We start from the raw sequence: 19,249 nt of genomic DNA on the forward strand, positions 1-19,249 counted from the left end.
TGGGGTGCCTGCGTGGCTCAGTGGGTTAAGCCTCTGCCTTCAGCTCAGGTCATGATTCCAAGGTCCTGGGATAATGGCCTGCATCAGGCTCTCTGCTCAGCAAAGAGCCTGCTTCCCCACCCCCACCCCGCTCTCTGCCTGCCTCTCTGCCTACTTGTGATCTCTGTCTGTAAATAAAAAAATAAAATCTTTAAAAAATTTCTTTTTTCGGGGTGCCTGGGTGGCTCAGTGGGTTAAGCCACTGCCTTCGGCTCACGTCATGATCTCAGGGTCCTGGGATCGAGTCCCGCATCGGGCTCTCTGCTCAGCAGGGAGCCTGCTTCCCTCTCTCTCTCTCTCTGCCTGCCTCTCCGCCTACTTGTGGTCTCTCTCTGTCAAATAAATAAATAAAATGTTTAAAAAATTTTTTTTTCTTTTTTCAAAATATTACTGCTCATAGTAATGGACCTGGTCACCCATGATGGAAGATGCACATGGTTGTGGTTTTTGTCACTGCGGACACATTATCCTCTCTGCAGTGCCTGCATCAAGGACTGATTTCAACTTCCAGGTCTTACAAGAAATACATTTCCTAAGGCTAGGACACCCATAGACAGTGATTCCTCTGTTGGATCTCAGGAAAGTGAACCAAAAACCTTCGGGAAGAGTCTCTGTTCTAGATGACACCGACATCTTTGAAGAACTGAAAACAGGGACTCTGCTATTTTACATCACTAACGTAGTCAAAATGGTGGAAATGACCCAGATGTTCGTTGATGGATGAATGAACAAAATGTGGTATATACATATGACGGAATGTTGTTCAATCTTGAAAAGAATGAAAATTCTGACACCTGCTACAACATGAACCTTAAAAACATTTTGCTAAATGAAAGAAGCCAGACACAGAAGGACAAATATTCAATAATCCCATTTATAGGAGGGGCCTAAAATATTCAAAATTCAGAGAGACACAAAGCAGAATAGTGGTCCCCAGGGGCTGGGGGCAGGACAGAATGAGGGATTACTGTTTCATGAGCTTCAGTTTCGGATGACAGACAACTTCTGGAGATGGACAGGGGTGATGATTACACAACAGCACGAATATACTTAATGCCACTGAGTCATACTCCCAAAAAGGGTTAAACTGGTCCATTTTAGGTTATCTGTATTTCGCCATGTTAAAAACCAATTCAAAAGTAAGTAAATAAAAAAAGAATCACTGACAGGCGAAGCTTTATCCTGTCCTGTAACCTGACAGTAGTTTCTTCAGTGGAAACTCATTAAGAAGAAACACTGTGAAAAACAAGGTCTTCATTTTAAAGTAGACAGAATATCTTAAAGGGCTGATTTTAATACCTGTCAATGTACCTAAACAGCATTAAGTTAAATACTGGTTTTAATAGTATTAATAAATACTGCTAATTTTGTTAACAAGAACAATTTGATAAGAGATCAAAAGAAGTTTAAAAATCTCTTATTTGATAGGACATAAAAAATAAATTTAAGTACTTAAGATGATGGCCCGCATCGACTATCCTTTAGGCAATTATAGATAAGTAGTTATTAAAAACAAGCTTTTTATAAATATCATGCAGTAGAGTTTGAGGCAGCTCTCCACGGCTAGTATTTCTCCATACTGGAGAAAGGACTTTCACGTAGAATATAAAATATGACAGCTCAATAGACCTAACTCTTTAAATGGAAAAAACCTTGAATAAACATTTTGCTGAAGAAGATAAATGAATAGCTATTGAGTACATGAAAAGATTCTCAACATCATTAGCCATCAGGGAAATGTAAATTAAAACCACAAAGAGATAGCATTTCAACCCTTAGGACAGCTATAATGAAAAAGGCAGACAATACCACAAGAGTCAGTGAGGATGTACAGAAACCTGACTGACTCAGGGCTTTAGTTTCCTTTTCATTTAGAAATTACTATTCAGACCTTGCCAATGAAATTCTTAAGAAATAATCCACTAGTCCCTGCATACTCTATTCCTCTGAGGTCTAATTTCAAAACAAAATTAAAAAGTTACTCTGTATGACTTTTTACGTTCTCTTCCTGCATTTCACGATCAGTGGAGTTTGTTCAGATTTTAAGATCTATATTCTCTGACTGTAGGGGTCATTCAGCGCTGCTCAGAATGAAAAATCATGTACTCACCTACAAAACAATTTGGCAATATCCTAGGAAGTTAAACAAAACCCTGTGAGCCAGCCACTCGGGCATCTACCTAAGAACAATGAAAATATGTCTACAGAAAGACTTACACATCAATGTTCAAAGCAGCATTATTATGAACAGCCAAAACCTGTAAACAACCCAAAAGTCCTTCAACTGGTGAATGGACAAAATATGGTATGTCCATAAAATAGGGTCTCATTTAACCATAAAAATAAAGGCCCGATGTGCTACAACATGAACTTAGAAAATACATTAATGAAAAACACAAGACCACATATGATCCTATTTGTATAAAATGTCCAGAAAAGGCAACTCGACAGGGACAGAGTGATTGCCTGAGGCTAAGTGTGGGAATGGGGGTTAACTGTAAACGGGGCTGAGGGATCTTACTGAGTTTATAAAATGTTCTAAAAATGGACTGTGGTGATGATTGTACAATTCAGTGAGTCTGCCAAAACTCACCGAATGTACACTTGAAATGACCTTTGTATGTAATTTCCACCCCTAAAAACTTGCTTAAAAAAAAAAAAAAAGAAAAGAATAAAAAAGAACCTCTATGTTCCAGATACCCAGCTGGTACTGGTATAAAACCTCCTCTTATGAATGTTGGAGGCTGTAACTAGTGAACATCCTGGAAGAAGCCTTGTCTCAAGAACTTTACATATTTCTCTATAAATTGTATCTTTAAAAAAAAATCAGGGTTTATGTATGTTTGGAAAAAACTTAAGCCCAGGTGAATGATCCTCCTAAGCCATTTTCTTTTCATGGCTAGAATGTCTCTGGTAGGTCCATTTAGTGACAATTATGCAGACCAACATAGCATACAGCAGTATCTGAACTACAGGCCTTTGGGGGGGGCAGGGAGTGGGGGTATAAGGAAGAAACCAAAAGCATTATCCAGAGGTAGTATCGCAAACCTATACCCATTAAATCGCAGCAAATATTGCTGAGTCTCCATCAGCATTCAGGATCTCTTCACTTCCACAAGCCAAGTTTTCTGTTTTCGTTCTCCTTTATTAGGGAGCAACCTCAGATTTCAACTTTATGCACTTCTTGGTACCATCGCTGAATCAGAAGGGCGCCTCCAGAACCCTAGGACTTGAGACCTACACCCGACTCAGGGTTTTAGTTCCTCTTTCAGTCAGAAATGGTTATTCACACTCCACCAATGAGATTCGTCACAAGAAATAATCCACTAATAACTGCTCTCTCTTCAAGTCTAATTTCACAACAAAGCACTTAACTGAGAAGTTGTTTTGTGGGACTTCTACATTCTTCCGCTGTATTTTACTATCGGGGGAGTCTCTTTAGACTTTAGGATACATATTCTCTAGATGGCAGGGGACCATAGTATCAAATTTCTATAGTCAGGGCAAGTCAAGTCCTATAAATCAGAGAACTTGGCTGGTAGAAGAGTAGATTCCCTGTGTAAAGGCAGCAGCTGCTACCCCAAACCAGCGGACTACTCCACTGAAGTATGGGTCAGGGTTAACAGCCCTTATAATTTTTCAAGGCAAGCCTTTAATTTTTTGGTATGAAATCTCCAAATTTTTAAATTTTAAATGGTGACAACAAGTTCTACCCATCCACCCACCTACACACACACACACATCTTACCATACAGATCAACCAAAACATCAAACGGCTCAATCTTAGCTTGTGACCTTTGCCATACACCATGTTTGCACTCTGATTATAGGGGGGCTGTACTTAGGATAAACAGACTTTTAAAAAAATAGAATTTTCTTTCACAAAAGATAATCCATCCAGAATAGCTCTGTTTTCAACACCCGTTTCCTTCCCCACCGCCCCCTCCCCAGCCCCCAACCCATTTTCCTAGGACCGGTACTCTCATGGCTGAGATGGCTCCAATGTTTGCCCTCTAGATTCCTAATCCCCTCAGTCAAAGCCCAGAGGGAAAAACAGGTTGGGGTACTTTGTCCAATAAAAACATTCCCTGAAGACACACCGTGTGAGCTCTGCCGACTCGTTCCTGTTGATATTCTAGGGATTCCAGCATCTGGCATTTGAAGAGTATACCACATTCTCAGTTCAGAATCTTAAATAAGTGCTTTTCTACTACAGAAACTTGCGAAGCTTATTCCCACAGCTTCAGAGAGGACCGGAGGTAAACTTAGAAATTGTGAGACCCACCCCCTCCTGCCACCAGTGAAGAAAACCCAAATTTAGAAAGGTCAAATGATGGGTCCAAGGTTATGCAGTGAGCTGGTTGGCAAACTGGGACAGAACCCAGAACCTAGGTTATGACTCGAGACCAGTTCTTGCTAGAAGAGGGAAATCTCTTGAAGAAAAAAAAGATTCATCAGTGGGTCTCATGCACTCCTCTTGCTTTTTAAATCTGCATTTGATCTTTCGGAATCATTGCGCATCTCACCCTTTCTTCACTTTTCATCCGTTTACCAACTCTACTTTACTAACTTTACCAACCCTACTTACGATCTACCAAAGAAGAGTGGTGAATGGCAAAAAGTGTTTTTCCCAGCTGCCAACCCATTCAAGTTGTAGCTACTGATCAATGTGGTGGTCGTTTCCACCCTGGGTTTTTAATAAGGGACAATTTGATGAGACTCCACCCCCCCCAACCACCTTACTGTATTTCAAGAATTACTCTCCAGAATGAAATCCCCGATGTCTGATGAGGCCTGAGTTACTCTTAAATGTCTTTTCACATTCGTTACATTCATATTCTCTCCTTCCAGTGTGTATTTTTAGGTGTTCCACAAGGATTGAGCTCCGGCTGAAGGTCGCTCCACAGTAATTACATTCATAGGGCTTCTCTCCGGTATGAATCCGATGATGCTCGTTGAGAGATGAACTCTGACTGAAAGATTTCCCACATTCCTTACATTTATACGGCTTTACGCCAGTATGAATTCTCTGATGGCGACTGAGGAGTGAATGGGTAGGGAAGGCTTTCTCACACTGGTTACACTTGTAGGGCTTTTCTCCTGAATGAAGTCGCTGATGATAAATGACGGACGTAAAATGGCTGAAAGTCATCCCGCAGTCATTACACAAATAGGGTTTTTCTCCAGTGTGGATCCTCTGATGTCGCGTAAGGCAAGAATTCTGTCTAAAGGCTTTTCCACATTCACCACATTTATAGGGCTTCTCTCCAGTATGAATCCTCTGATGTTTGGAAAGGGACGAGCTGTGACTGAAGGATTTTCCACAGTTGTTACACGTGTAGGGTTTCTCTCCAGTATGAATTCGCTGATGCTGAATAAGAGAGGAACTGTCACTGAAGGGTCTCCCGCATTCTTTACATTTATAGGGTTTTTCTCCGGTATGAACTCTCTGATGTTTGATGAGGTGGGCACTCAGGGTGAAAGCTTTTCCACAATCATCACATTTGTAGGGTTTCTCTCCACTGTGGGTTCTGTGGTGTGGTGTGAGGGATGAACTGTCACTGAAAGCTTTTCCACATTCATTGCACATGTAGGGTTTCTCCCCTGTGTGAATCCTCCTATGTTTGGTCAGTGAGGCACTATAGCCGAAGGCTTTTCCACATTTGCTACATTTATGGGTCTTCTCTCCTACCTCTGCTCCCTCATCTTTATCTAAGGTTGCATCTTGATTTAAATTTCTCCAACATTTTTCACACAAAGGGGAGTTTTTTCTCTTAAGGGATGAGTTCCGCGTAAACGTTACCCCACAATTACTGCACTTCTGGGTCTTCGCGCCAAAATGCATTTTCTGATGTTTCTGATGTTCGCTTAGGGATGAAGAGTGACCTAAGACTTTCCTGCCTTCGTTACATTTCCGTGGCTTCTCTCCAGCGTGTTCTTTGCGGTTCAGAATAAGGTCTGAATGAAAACTGAAGGGTTTCTTGCATTCATTATACCTCCGAGACTTCTTCCTTAAGTAGACTCTCAGATGTTTAATTATTTCTGAGGTATGCTTGAAATTACTTCCAAAGGGGCTCTTTTCTGGGTCAAACTCCTCACCCTTACTGCCTCTCCCATGAGTTTTCTTTTGTGTGCCTGCCATTTGAGAATATTCCTTACTGCTACGTTTCCGGGACTCTCCCATCAGGCCATAATTACCACCCATTAGGCATCTTTCTATTATTTTATCTAAAGTTGATTCTTCTAGAACATCTTGATTTCGAAAGGATTCCTTCAATTCACCTCTAGGTTCATACTCTAAAAGAAATAACAAATAGAACGTCTCCCGTTTGCAATAAAGGAAGCTGTCCTTTTTGGGACTGAGATAGGGAAAGAGGTAGGAGTGTCTATAAACATTATGAATATGACCTTGGACGGTTTTCAGAATCTTAGGACACAGAGAAGGAAAAAATAATATAGAGAAACCAGGTAAATATAGGGGTTAAGAAAAATATTGGGGAAAATGAAGTTTGTGCTTTATAGTTAGAATAAAGATGCATGTTCTCACCCTCATTTCAAATTTCTGTAATAGGCTCAAACTCATTCTCTTTAGAGCCAATCTATTTTCTTTCTAAATAATGACGACAGCACAAACATTTATTGAATGCTTAGTAAAGGCCAGCCCCCTGTATCAAGCACTCTACTTGTATTTCCCTTAATCTTCACAAAAATTTTATAAAGTAGGTGCTGACATTAGCCCTGTTTTGTGGATGTGACAACTACACACACAGAGGAAGAGTAAGAGCAAGTAGCATGCCTCAAGTCACATGTGTTGTAAGCAACAGAGCCAGATTTTTCATATATTCTGACACCAAAGCCCATACTTTTGATCCCTAACCCAATGCTTCTCAAAGCAGCCAAACAGCACTGAATTTACAGAAAAATGGTAATCCCATCACAGACATGCAGCACTGCCAATGCCAAACTTTCAAAGGTTACAACAGTCAACCTTAGGGATACACTCTAAGTGGGCATCCACCCACTGTCCCTCCCACACTATGGTATTTCAGTCCTATTCTTTCAGTCTTTGTCTTCAAGTGCAGTCCCGTGGCACCTTCCTGAACAGAAATACCCAGGGCCTCAGGTTCAAGTCCCACAATCCCCACAGATTTCTCCAATATCATACTCTAATTACACTCTCTTCAGAACTTTGAACATCATTCAACTTGGCTCTTAATCATGAGGTCACACCATCACTTTCAAAAAAACCTGTTTTTTAAAGAGTTAACTATAAAGCACAAAATTCTATTCCCCAGAAGTTAACTATTATTAAAAATTCTGTACATTTTTTATAAGATTTATTTTAAAAAGAGAGACAGCAGAGGGGAGGAGTAGAAGGAGAGGGTAAAAGAAACTCAAGCAGACTTAACACTGAATAAGAGGTTTGATGCGGGGCTCGATCTCACATCCCAGAGATCATGACCTGAATTGAAACAAAGAGTTGGAAGTTTAACCAACTAAGCTACTCAGGTGTCTCAGTACTATTGCTTTAAATGTATATTTCATCACTGATCAATGACTTGGAACTTTTTTTCAAATTTGCAGCAATTTAAAATTTAGTGTTGTCAGTTATTTTTAATTTTGTCAGCTATTTGCTCAAGTTCTTCCCCCATTTTTTTTTAACAGACTCAGCATTCCTTACTGATTTGCTTAAGTATTTTATTAAATTATAGTTATTGACTCTGCTTTGTCTATGTGTTTTCTTCTATCTGTTGTAAGTTAACTTTTTAAACAAGTTGTACATCTACATAATGCTTCTGGGGGAAGGGGGGCACATTTATACCATTTATATTAAAAAATAATATCCTTTATTTGGGTACATAAACTGAAAACAACCAATAGTCTGACTTTGGTTAAGATGAAATAGAGCTAGGGATGCCTGGGTGGCTCGGTTGGTTGGACGACTGCCTTTGGCTCAGGTCATGATCCTGGATTCCCGGGATCGAGTCCCGCATCGGGCTCCCAGCTCCATGGGGAGTCTGCTTCTCTCTCTGACCTTCTCCTCGCTCATGCTCTCTCTCATTGTCTCTCTCTCAAATAAATAAATAAAATATTAAAAAACAAAAAAAAAAAAACAAAAGATGAAATAGAGCTAAGTAAAATTATTGGTTTTCTCTTAAAAAATAATGTACTGATATATAAGCGATAACTTATTTTTTAACTATAAACTTAGACTATTTATTGTTAAATTTTAAGGTAAGAGAAGGATGAAGAAAAAATGTAATCCCCCAGAGATAACCACAATTAACAGGAATGTTCTCCAGACATTAAAAAAAAACTATCTATATTTACATATTTTTAAAAAATTAAATTATATTTATATATTTAGATATATACATGCATATAAATATTTTTTTCTTTTAACAAAAATGAGATTATACTCTCCAGGCTGTCCACTGGATGAATTCCTCCTTCTCCTTCAAGACTCAACTTAAACGTTAAGTAAGCCATTGTTCCTGTGTTCCCCATTCATCCCATCACTAATACTGTGTGGTTTGATATCCATATTAAGGCGCACCCAGAAATGCACTGCTCAGATCTCCAACTCTGCGGAGTTACTCAGCCCCCATGGCTGCTGATTCGACACCAAAGCCACTTTCCCATAGCTGCTCCCAATCAATGGCAAGTACAGCAGGGACACAGGCAGGCCCAGAGAGACACAGGACTCCAGAAAGGTGACTCCGGCTGGTGAACTCTTCTTTGGCCTTGCCAAAACTTTATTAAATGGCCCATGAGGTGCCTGGGTGGCTCAGTTGGTAAGCCTCTGCCTTCGGCTCAGGTCATGATCCCAGGGTCCTGGGATCGAGCCCCATGTCAGGCTCCCTGCTCAGTGGGGAGTCTGCTTCTCCCTCTCCCTCTGCCCTCATGCTCTCCCACTCTCAAATTAATCTTTAAAAAACAAAACATGGCACATCAACCTAAGACACTTCCTACCCAGCCTTCCCCCCTCCCTCTCTCATTCACAGGTGTTACACTCACCTTATGCTCTCACCGGTCTCCCCGTTTTCCTTCACTGCAATTCTCCCCAGTAAGTCCCTGGCATAGCCAATCACGTCTTGGCATCTACTTCTCAGAGGACCTAAATGAATGGTCTCTCCAATAAAATGAATATCCCAGGAAGGCAAGTGGTCTATTCTAATCACTGTCTATTTTAGCATCTAACCTACCCAATACATTTCAAAGGCTCTTCACAAATGACTTGGCTAAGCAACTCTTTTAATTTCTTTGCTTTTCATCGACTCACCTGGTCTGGAGCCTTTTGAGATTTCTTTTTCCAGCAGCCATGGCAGTTCAACCCACTTAAACTGGGAAATCAAATCTAATTTGGAAACTGGAAAGCCTGCTCATAGAGAAAAGAATAAAAAATGACTGTTTCTGCACAGGGCAAAGATGTTCCAACATTTATACACAGCCTCAGGTTCTCCAGGAAAGAGAAGATGCTGTCAAGTACAGACATATTTCCTGGAAAATCAGGAGGAACTGGGGAAGGTATGTCTTGATGATAGCATAGTGATACTCAACATTTCCAGTTCAATGTTTTTTTAGAGAAAACATTGCAGTAAAGTACATTTTCAGAAATCATTTTTAGGATTAGTCGTATCAACCCTGCATGCCCAGCCAATACAGTTAATAGCACTTATCTTTCAGTGATAGCAGACAAAAAGATATACAGCTTATATATTACATCATAAACAGATATCTTTACCCACAAACTCTAGGCTCCTAAAGTTCTCCAGCAGCACTTCCTTATAGAGTTCCTTCTGAAAAGGCTCCAGCCTCCTCCACTCTCCTCTGGAAAAGCTCACAACCACATCCTTGATCGTCATGGATTCCTTATGAACACACAAAATACAGTCTTTTTGCATTGGATTAACACTCACAGGTTCTAGGGGTTAGGAATTGGGCACATTTTGGGCAGCCATTATCAATCTACTATAGCAGTATCGATTACTACTGTGAGTAAGAATTTTTTTTTTCAGGGTGCCTGGGTGGCTTAGTTAAGCGTCTGCCTTTGGTTCAGGTCATGATCCCAGTGCTGGATCCGGGTTCCCTGCTCAGTGAGGAGCATTCTTCTCTCTCCCCTCTGCTCATGCATGTGTGTGCTCATATGTACTCTCTCTCAAATAAATAAAATCTTAACAAAAATAATTATTTTCTAAGTGATTTGTAACCATTGCAAATTATTCTAATTGATTTGTAACTAGCCTCTTTTCTCAATTATTATGAGTTTTAATACCTGTTAGAGGTTTTCCAAATAGACCATGTTATCTGCAAATAACACACATTTGTCTTTTTCATACCAATATTTACCTCATTCCCTTCTTATCTTACTCCTTTGGTTAGAATATAAAAAACTACTAACAACAGCATGATTAGACATTCTTATCTTTTTACAGGCATTGTGAGAGCTGCTTTTTATTTTCCAATACCGTTCAGCTGGAGACTTTTTTAATTTTATTTTTATTTTTTTTTTTAAGATTTTATTTATTTATTTGACAGAGAGAAATTACAAGTACACTGAGAGGCAGGCAGAGAGAGAGAGAGAAGGAAGCAGGCTCCCTGCTGAGCAGAGCCCGATCACCCAGGCGCCCCTGGAGACTTTTTTTAATTGCATTAAGGAAATATAATTCTATTTCCACTTGACCAATTTTATCAAGAATAACTAGAATTTTAGTCAACTTTTTTTTGTTGCTTTTCTTAGAGTCAGACTTGTGACAAAGTCTTGTAACTCAAATAAAACAGCACCTAAAGAATGAGTTTGAACGGGGTGCCTGGGTGGCTCAGTGGGTTAAGCCTTTGCCTTCGGCTCAGGTCATGATCTCATGGTCCTGGGATGGAGCCCCGCATTAGGCTCTCTACTCAGCAGGGAGCCTGCTTCCCCCTCTCTCTCTGCCTGCCTCTCTGCCTACTTGTGATCTCTGTCTGTCAAATAAATAAATAAAATCTTAAAAAAAAAAAAAAAAAGAATGAGTTTGAAGAATGTGAAGGAAACTGTTTTCTTGATTCTAATATCTTTATACCACTCTGTAGGAGCTCAGTAAGTATTCACTTAAGAATGAAAACCAGTGGGGCGCCTGGGTGGCTCAGTGGGTTGAGCCGCTGCCTTGGGCTTGGGTCATGATCTCGGGGTCCCGGGATCGAGCCCCGCATCGGGCTCTCTGCTCGGCAGGGAGCCTGCTTCCTCCTCTCTCTCTCTCTGCCTCTCTGCCTACTTGTGATCTCTGTCAAGTAAATAAATAGTATCTTAAAAAAAAAAAAAGAAAAGAAAACCAGTGAAAGGAAGCTTACCCGGGACTCAGTACTTGGAAGGACAGAAACCATTTTATTTTCTTCAGGATTCTCCTCTTGGGAAATAACAGACTCTTGAGAGATCGGATCTAGGAAGGGGGGAAAGGACACTCTAGTCTTTCAAACACATTGCTCAGACTAGAAATTCTTACACATACTTCTCTGCAGAAAAAGGTCAGAAGAAAGTTTCTCCCACTCCTATTAAAACAGAGATAAAAGCCACATACACGCTCTTTTCTAAAATCCCAGCTTTTCCCCCTATTCCATAAAACAGCCTTCGATCGCTAAGCTCACAATAATCGGGTTTCATTCAATCCACACGCCTACAGCTTAAATGTGTTTTATTTGCAAAATAGTTATTTGAAAAATAGTCGTAGGCTGTATTAAGGTAAAGCAGCATATTCATTTTATGTGTTAATTTGGTTTTCTTCATACTCCTAGCACAATGCCTTGCAGAGGCAATGCCCTGCTTCTTGAATGAAAGCACCAAACTGGTCTCAGGAACACACTCCTCTCCCGGGGTTGCCAGCAGACGCCTAAAGATGGAAATCAGGAACCTGAACATATCAACTAAATACATTACATACCCTGAGATGTCAAGAGCTCTTTTTCTGATAAGGGTTAAGTATTTTTTAAATCACGCTTTACTTTCTTATGAAAAGAATTTTAGCTTATTGATTAGATAATCAAAAGGAATTAAGAATCAGAATTACATAGAAGGGACTCTTAAGGGAACTGTTCTAACAGAATGCTACAGCAATAAATTCACAAGCTTCTTTATTGCTAAGGGCTTCCGCTGAGAGGCTCTAATTTTGGAGAAGCACCGTGTTGCCATGACAGATAAGTCAGAGGTCAGGCAACCCCAAGGATGAACATACCAATTAGCTGCGTGACCACAGTTGAACTCTACGGAGGTAAATGCCATTTCCCTATCCAGGAACTCTTGGTAGAATGCAAACTGTCCCACATATGTACTGAGAGCTTTACGGTAGTTCATCTGATACACATACTGGGGACATGGGCAGCATATTAAAGGGATTTTATAAAACCTGGACCCCATGCCCTCACAGGGCTATCCACCCCAAAGTCTACCAATATTTTATGATGCTATGTTACGATTCAGTTTATAGTTTATACATTGGTATGTGTATAATAATGGAATTTTAATGTTGGTCAGCGGCTCCTGCCCGGATGTTGCCCAGCACACATGGCTGTTTAAATTTAAGATTCAATTCCTTATTTGCCCTGGTCACATTTCAGATGCTTAATGCGAAGCCCGAACAGTGCACAATGCATTTCCATTGCTGCAGACGGCAGGCGCCCCAATCTAGAAACATGCTCCGCACACTCGGGAGGCAGGAGTTGAGACCTGCCCTGGACAGTGTGCCTCTGACTCCAAACGTGTGCAAGTCATCTCCTTCGCTCCCATGTTCTAAGATTCCCTTTTACTTAAGGCTGAAAGGAAAGAAATTAGTATTATACCTTATCACATATAAGCCCTCATAAAAGACTAAGCAGATGGGAATCCCTTTCCACAGATTTAAAAAAAAAAAAAAATGAAGGTTCCAAGAGGTTATGTAGCTTGCCCAAGATTACAGAGTAAAAGACAGGACTGATTCAGAGCCAGTCCCCACTCCCAAACTGAGACTCAGCAATCAACTGCTTTCTCTGGGGGAGTTCACTTTCACACCTCGAGGAGGTCGCACCCGCTTCCTCCCACCATCTATAAATCTCACCTTCCTTTTCTTCAAGCGTTTGGGTCAAATCCTCTATCAGGGTCACCACTTCCTCACTACTCTCAGGATGTTGGGACTTTACCCAAATCCTGATCTCCCCAGGCAAAACTGTCAGGAATTGCTCAAACACCAAAAGCTCTAAAATCTGTTCTTTCGTGTGGATGTCTGGTCTCAGCCACTGAATGCAGAGATCCCAGAGCTGATTTAGGGCTTTTCTGGGTCCAGCCACTTCTGAGTAACAAAACCACCTGAATCTCTGTCTGAAAGTCTCTGGGTCTTTACTGTCTCCTCTCAGGATAGCTTCTTGATCCCCCGGACTATCCATTCTTAGGACCTTGCTTGGTTCACTTGAGGCCAGGGTCTGAGGGTCTGGGGAGATGGCTGTCATCTTATTCAAGGATACTACAGCTTGCACTGTGGGTCAGCAGCAGGAATCCAATTTCCTTTAGACTCTAGTTGAATGGTCAGTACAGTCCACCAACAGGCACTATAGATAGCGAAATATCAAGGGTTCCAAGCATTCAGCTTAGTCTTGCAGAAACTGTCAAAAAACAGAAGACAGTGAGTAAAACAAATTATTACTCCTATAAAACATTGCTCCTGGTTTGGTTCAGATGTATGCAGACACACACAGAAGGCCTAGAACAGCCCTGCCCAGCTGCTCCATCAAAGGTCTAGGTGAGAAGCAGAGGAGTTATTGAATGCTAATTAAAGATACCCTCTGGGGCTCCTGGGAGGCTCAGTGGGTTAAAGCCTCTGCCTTTAGCTCAGGTCGTGATCTCTGGGCCCTGGGATTGAGCCCAGCATGGGGGGGGGGGGTGGCTCTGCTCAGCAGGGAGCCTGCTTCCCTTCCTCTCTCTCTGTCTGCCTCTCTACCTACTTGTGATCTCTGTCAAAAGAATAAATAAAATCTTAAAAAAAAAAAAAAAGATACCCTCCAAGAAAACAATTTCTTCAGACTAAACACTCCTCATAAGCAAAACACATGAGAAAAGGCTCACTGCTACAAGAGAATCCAGTCACAAATTTACTCAACATCTCATGAACTGCTGTGGTGAACGGCCTCCCATTTTCCCACCAGGCGCTCAACTCACAAGCCTGATTTCCTATTCACCTCTCAAATTTCTCACAAAACCAATAACCAAATTCTGGCAGTTTTATTTCCTAAGGGCCTCTCCATTCTATCCTACTTAAACTACCCATACACAGCTTTCTTCAATCCAGTACCACACTATAGCCTATGGATGCCTTCTAATATGCAAACCTGGGTCCTATCACCCCTCATCCGTCCCAAGGTAAAATTCAAATGCAGAGGCCCCCCACGAAGATCAGACACCCTGCCCTGAAGACCTCACCTCTTGAGCTCTAGCTGCCCGATGGACGCTGCGGCCAGAAAGAACAATGTCCCCGTTTCCACACACCCACCATCCTTTGCACCCAGCCATTCCCTCTCCTTGGAAGCTGCCTTCTTTCCCTCTCGTACCAAACTTTCACTCATCCGTTAAAACTTGACTCCTTCCAACAGTCACCTCTTGCACAAAGCCTCCTCTAATCCCCAAGTGCTCTTCTGCACTGAGCCCATCCTGCATTACATGCGTTCTTTCATTCTGCAAATAACTGGCTATCAGGACACTACGGGGACACGCGTGGACAGATCAGGCAGGGTCCCCACCCTCAGATAACCCCCAGGAAATGACAATTCAGCCTGAGCAAAATGCGCTACAATGCGGCAGGTGGAAGCGCTCTCTCCCCCTGTTGCAACCATTACACCAGTCAATACCCACCTCCGAGCACAGCCCGGCACACACGTATGCATGACGTCACTTACTCCTCCGCCAAATATTAAGCGCCAACCGAGTACCTGCACCGCGCTGCACCGCACTTGGGGCTGTGCGGTGACGAAGACACTCGTCTCGGTCTCCAGGGGGCCTACAACAGAGGCTCCGCGAAAACGTGGCGCAGGCAGAAAGAAGTTCTCAAAGGGAGGAGGGCGCTGAAGACATTTTGGTCATCACCACTGGAAAGGAGGAGCGCTACTGATACCTACCTAGCGGGTACAGCCAGGGATGCTGCTAAAAAGCCTGCAGTCACCGCATGGCCCCCTTCCCTACGCACACACATCAAGGAATTTTCCCGCCCAAAATGTCAGCGTACCCAAGTTTTAGGACCGTAGGTGCAGGGAAGGGATGGAGAAAAGCTCCGTCATTCAGGACAGTGCCCACGTCCCCCCCGAAGCTGCGGCATCGGGAGTGCACCGAGAGGTCGCTCGGCTCCCCACCCACGCTCCACCCACCCCGCCCCGGGTGCATCCTCGGAGCCGGCGAGCTGGCCGCGGCCGGGAAATCAGGGGCCCGGGACAACCGCTACCTGCATCAGCACTCGCAGTCAGGACCAACGCCACCGCAATGAGCTTCTAGAAACTGGTCCTGCAGGACCTGCGCGCGCAAGCCGGCGAGGGGCCACTGCGCCTGCGTAAAGGCGCAGAACTACGATTCCCGGAATGCGTTTGTCCCGCTTTGCGAAAGTCCTGTGTTTTCCATAGGCTCCCACCTGGCCTGTTGCGCATGGTCATTGGGAAACGACTGGTGGGCTCGGCCACAGAATTATTGCTGCGCCAGAGGCCTAAAGGCCTGGAACCATCTCAGGTTTTCAGATTCATGATGCTCGGTCTCCTTGGTAACGTCAAACCATCCCTCCTCCTTCCTCTCTTTACCTTTCCCTGAAATCCAGGCAGGGAAAACCCACTGCAGAAGCAGATTAGTGATGCATTCAATGTAAGCCATAGTCAATGCCGCAAGTTGCATTTAAACGAATACTAATTTTATGATTTTCACACCTGCCACCATGCTGCAAAACACCATCATGCCTCCCCCGGATTATTGCAATAGCCTATTGAACGCACTTTTCTGATCTTGTCAATTCTTTACACGACAGCCAGAGAGATGGTTAAAAACGTGAAACAGAGTATGCCCCTTCTCTGCTTAAAATCCTGCAAAGGCTTCTCATTCCACTCAGAGTGAAAACCCAAATTTTAGTGGCTTAAAAAGCTTGATAGAATCTGTTCACCCATGACCTCCTTGATCTCTTCATAGAATTCCCTGCTCCAGTCACAAAGGTCTCCTTGATCTCCCTCTTCTTCCAACCTGCCTGGCATTTCTGGCTGCGTGCTTCTCCAGTAGGTAGCCCTATGGCTCACTCTTCCACCCCTTAATACCTTCTCAATGAAGCTCTTCCACCACACTGCTAAAATTGGAACGCCACCCCTCCCCACTCCCGTTTCTTCTTCTAACACACAATTTTCTTATTTGTTTCCTATTGTCTGTCTTGTTTTGTTTTATTGTCTCTCTTTTTCACTAGAATATCAATTCCACAAGAGTAAGGATTTTTATCTGGTTTGTTCCATGAGACACAATCTCCAAGCCTCATAGCAGTACCTGGTGCATAGTAGGGTTCAGTAGATTTGTTGAATTTATGAATGGGCACTTGCCTGGATTCCTGGGGGCATAGCAGAAAGGGCTAGGGGACTGCAGAAGGATTGTTTGGAAGGTTCTAATAACAAGATGACTTTTGGAGGGGTGGAGTTGGGAGAGAAAAACATTCTAGCTTGAAAGACCCCGAGTCTTTAAAAAGACAGAGCAAACTCAACTAAATGAACCACTGGGTTCGTCTCACAGGCAGCAAGCCAAGCTGAAGAAACTCTCACAGTCAAAAAGAAGCTATCCTGGGCACCTGGGTGGCTCAGTGGGTTGGGCCGCTCTTTCCGCTCAGGTCATGATCTCAGGGTCCTGGGATCGAGTGCCCCGTCGGGCTCTCTGCTCAGCGGGGAGCCTGCTTCCTCCTCTCTCTCTCTGCCTGCCTCTATGCCTACTTGTGATCTCTCTCTGTCAAATAAATAAATAAAATGTTAAAAAAAAAAAAAAAAAGAAGCTATCCCAGTCCCAGGTCTGAGTACATATTCTTCTCCTCTACCCACCTCTTTTTTTTTTTTTAAGATTTTTATTTACTTATTTGACAGAGATCACAAGTAGGCAGAGAGGCAGGCAGAGAGAGAGAGGGGAGGAAGCAGGCTCCCTGCTGAGCAGAGAGCCCCGACGCAGGACTCAATCCCAGGACCCTGAGATCATGACCTGAGCCGAAGGCAGCGGCTTAACCCACTGAGCCACCCAGGCGCCCCTCTACCTGCCTCTTCTTGTCAAGCTGAAAATCGGACATCAAGGAGAAGCTGGAGAAAGCAGAGGGACATGAAATAAAATTGGCTCTTAAGTTTAACTGGGCAAGTTAGAGAAACTCTAGTGGCTCTCATACTGTATGCACCTTAGAATCATGGGGCATTCTTCATTTGAATACAAATTTTAGGACCTTCCTCTCCACATTGTGGGTGAACCTTGGACAACACTACACTAGTTGAAATATTCTGTAAGTAAGTGACATGCTACATATGAGTAAATTTCCAAGAAAAAAAAATGACTCCTTCTTGGAACTGTGACCAAACTGTAACATTTGATTAAATTCAACCATCGGGGTAAAGAACTGTGGATTGCACATCAGTAAAGAAAGAAAAAAACCACAGATCAATTAGTTTCACTTGTAAGCAATGTGGTGGGATCTCTACTCAGAGCAAGCATGGTAAGGAATACTTAATCAAATAAGTGGCTTTTTGTTGTTGTTGTTGTTGTTGTTGTTGTTGTGGCTTTGGGATGGAGAAAAGATTGGAGAGAGAAAAATGGAGGCAAAAAAGACTAGTTTTGTTAGGATGTTGTGCAATCATCCAGGTGGGACGGTGATGGTGGTCTAAATGGTGACAAAGTAAAAAAGATCCAGGACATGGTAGGGGTAGGATTTGGGTGATTTATTGCAAATACTGATGGGTGAGAACAAATGCACCAAATGGCAGGTTATATTTCGTAAAGATGGCTGCACTGATCTATTTCCCATCTAGATATATATTATTATACAGTGTGATGTTGCTGTCCTTCCATTTAAAAGAAAATCTGGGGTGCCTGGGTGGCTCAGTGGGTTAAGCCGCTGCCTTCGGCTCAGGTCATGATCTCAGGGTCCTGGGATCGAGTCCCGCATCGGGCTCTCTGCTCGGCAGGGAGCCTGCTTTCTCCTCTCTCTCTCTCTGCCTGCCTCTCTGCCTACTTGTAATCTCTCTCTGTCAAATAAATAAATAAAATCTTAAAAAAAATAAAAATTAAAAAAAAAATAAAAGAAAATCTGTTTCTTTCCCTTCAGTCTGGAGTGCCGAAATAGCTAACAAAATAGCTATTGTCTGTTCCCTCACATTTATTCACTTTTATTAAACATCTGAGGATACAAATGAATTGAATATGGTATGAGAGTTTAATGCAATTGGACACTAATAGTCAAGATGAAAAATGAATCACAATGGATTACTTAGTGCCTATTGTCTCATAAAAGACAGCATAAGTGTTTCCCTGAGATTCATTTTCCTGGTACCAAATTCTAAGAAAAAGTATTCCTTGGGTACAGGAAATTGGAAAACATCGTGGTCAATTTCTTCAAATGGAGTTTATTTTTTAGAAATGAAAAAATGTTACTAATGAAGTAAAATAGTTCAGTGAGTGTGAATAAAATCTCAAGGCAAAACCCTACCTCTGGAGGCTAGTGGATCCAACCGAGCTAAAGGAAACAAGGCACTGGGGAAGGTAGAAGAAATTGAGAAATACCTTCAAAATGATGAGGAGTGGTTATTTCCAACCTGGAATTCTATCCTGCTCATCCTGGGTATTTCAGTTGGAGATTACAGAAATGTTTAGACATACAGGTCCCCAGTGTTCGTCTCCTAGTCTCCCTGTCTCAGGAAGCTTCTAGATCAGAGATCAGCAAACTATGGTCTTTAGTCTGAATCACCCCACTGTTTTTTTAAATAAAGTTTTATTGGAACATGACCATGCTCCTTTGTTTCTGTAGTATTCATGACTGCTCTCATTTTATAATGCCAGAGTTGAGTAGTTGTTACAGAAACTCTGGCCCACAATGCCTTAACTATATATTAGTAAGTGCTTCACAGGAAGGGTTTGCTGATAAGGAACATAAAGATATAGGCAGGGGAAATGATGAGGGTATCAGGCAACCTTTAGAAAGGTAGACAAGGTGTGCCTGAGTGGCTGTCAGTGAAGTGT

General features: G+C 42.4%; 1 protein-coding gene across 1 annotated transcript; it reads right to left on the reverse strand.

Moving 5' to 3' along the window:
* Positions 1-844: 844 nt before the first annotated feature.
* ZNF483 (zinc finger protein 483) lies at positions 845-15,555 on the reverse strand. The gene is made up of 6 exons (XM_059141470.1): positions 15,471-15,555; positions 13,104-13,644; positions 11,368-11,456; positions 9,785-9,911; positions 9,323-9,418; positions 845-6,336 (listed from the first exon to the last, which is right to left on the reverse strand). Exons 2-6 carry the CDS (start codon positions 13,489-13,491, stop codon positions 4,796-4,798), a joined length of 2,241 nt encoding a protein of 746 aa, XP_058997453.1. The 5' UTR covers positions 13,492-13,644; positions 15,471-15,555; the 3' UTR covers positions 845-4,795.
* Positions 15,556-19,249: the final 3,694 nt, after the last annotated feature.

Source organism: Mustela lutreola, chromosome 12 (genome assembly GCF_030435805.1).
Source record: "Mustela lutreola isolate mMusLut2 chromosome 12, mMusLut2.pri, whole genome shotgun sequence".
Lineage (NCBI taxonomy): Eukaryota > Metazoa > Chordata > Mammalia > Carnivora > Mustelidae > Mustela > Mustela lutreola.

Bases quoted from the DNA above. Each gene is read 5' to 3' on its own strand.
- ZNF483 (XM_059141470.1), bottom strand. From the start codon at position 13,491: ATGACAGCCATCTCCCCAGACCCTCAGACCCTGGCCTCAAGTGAACCA. The intron at 11,457-13,103 runs GTGAGATTTATA...CCCCCTTCCTAG, and splicing joins AACGCTTGAAGAAAAGGAAG to ATCCGATCTCTCAAGAGTCT. The intron at 9,912-11,367 runs GTAAGCTTCCTT...TGTGTTCATAAG, and splicing joins TTCCAAGTACTGAGTCCCGG to GAATCCATGACGATCAAGGA.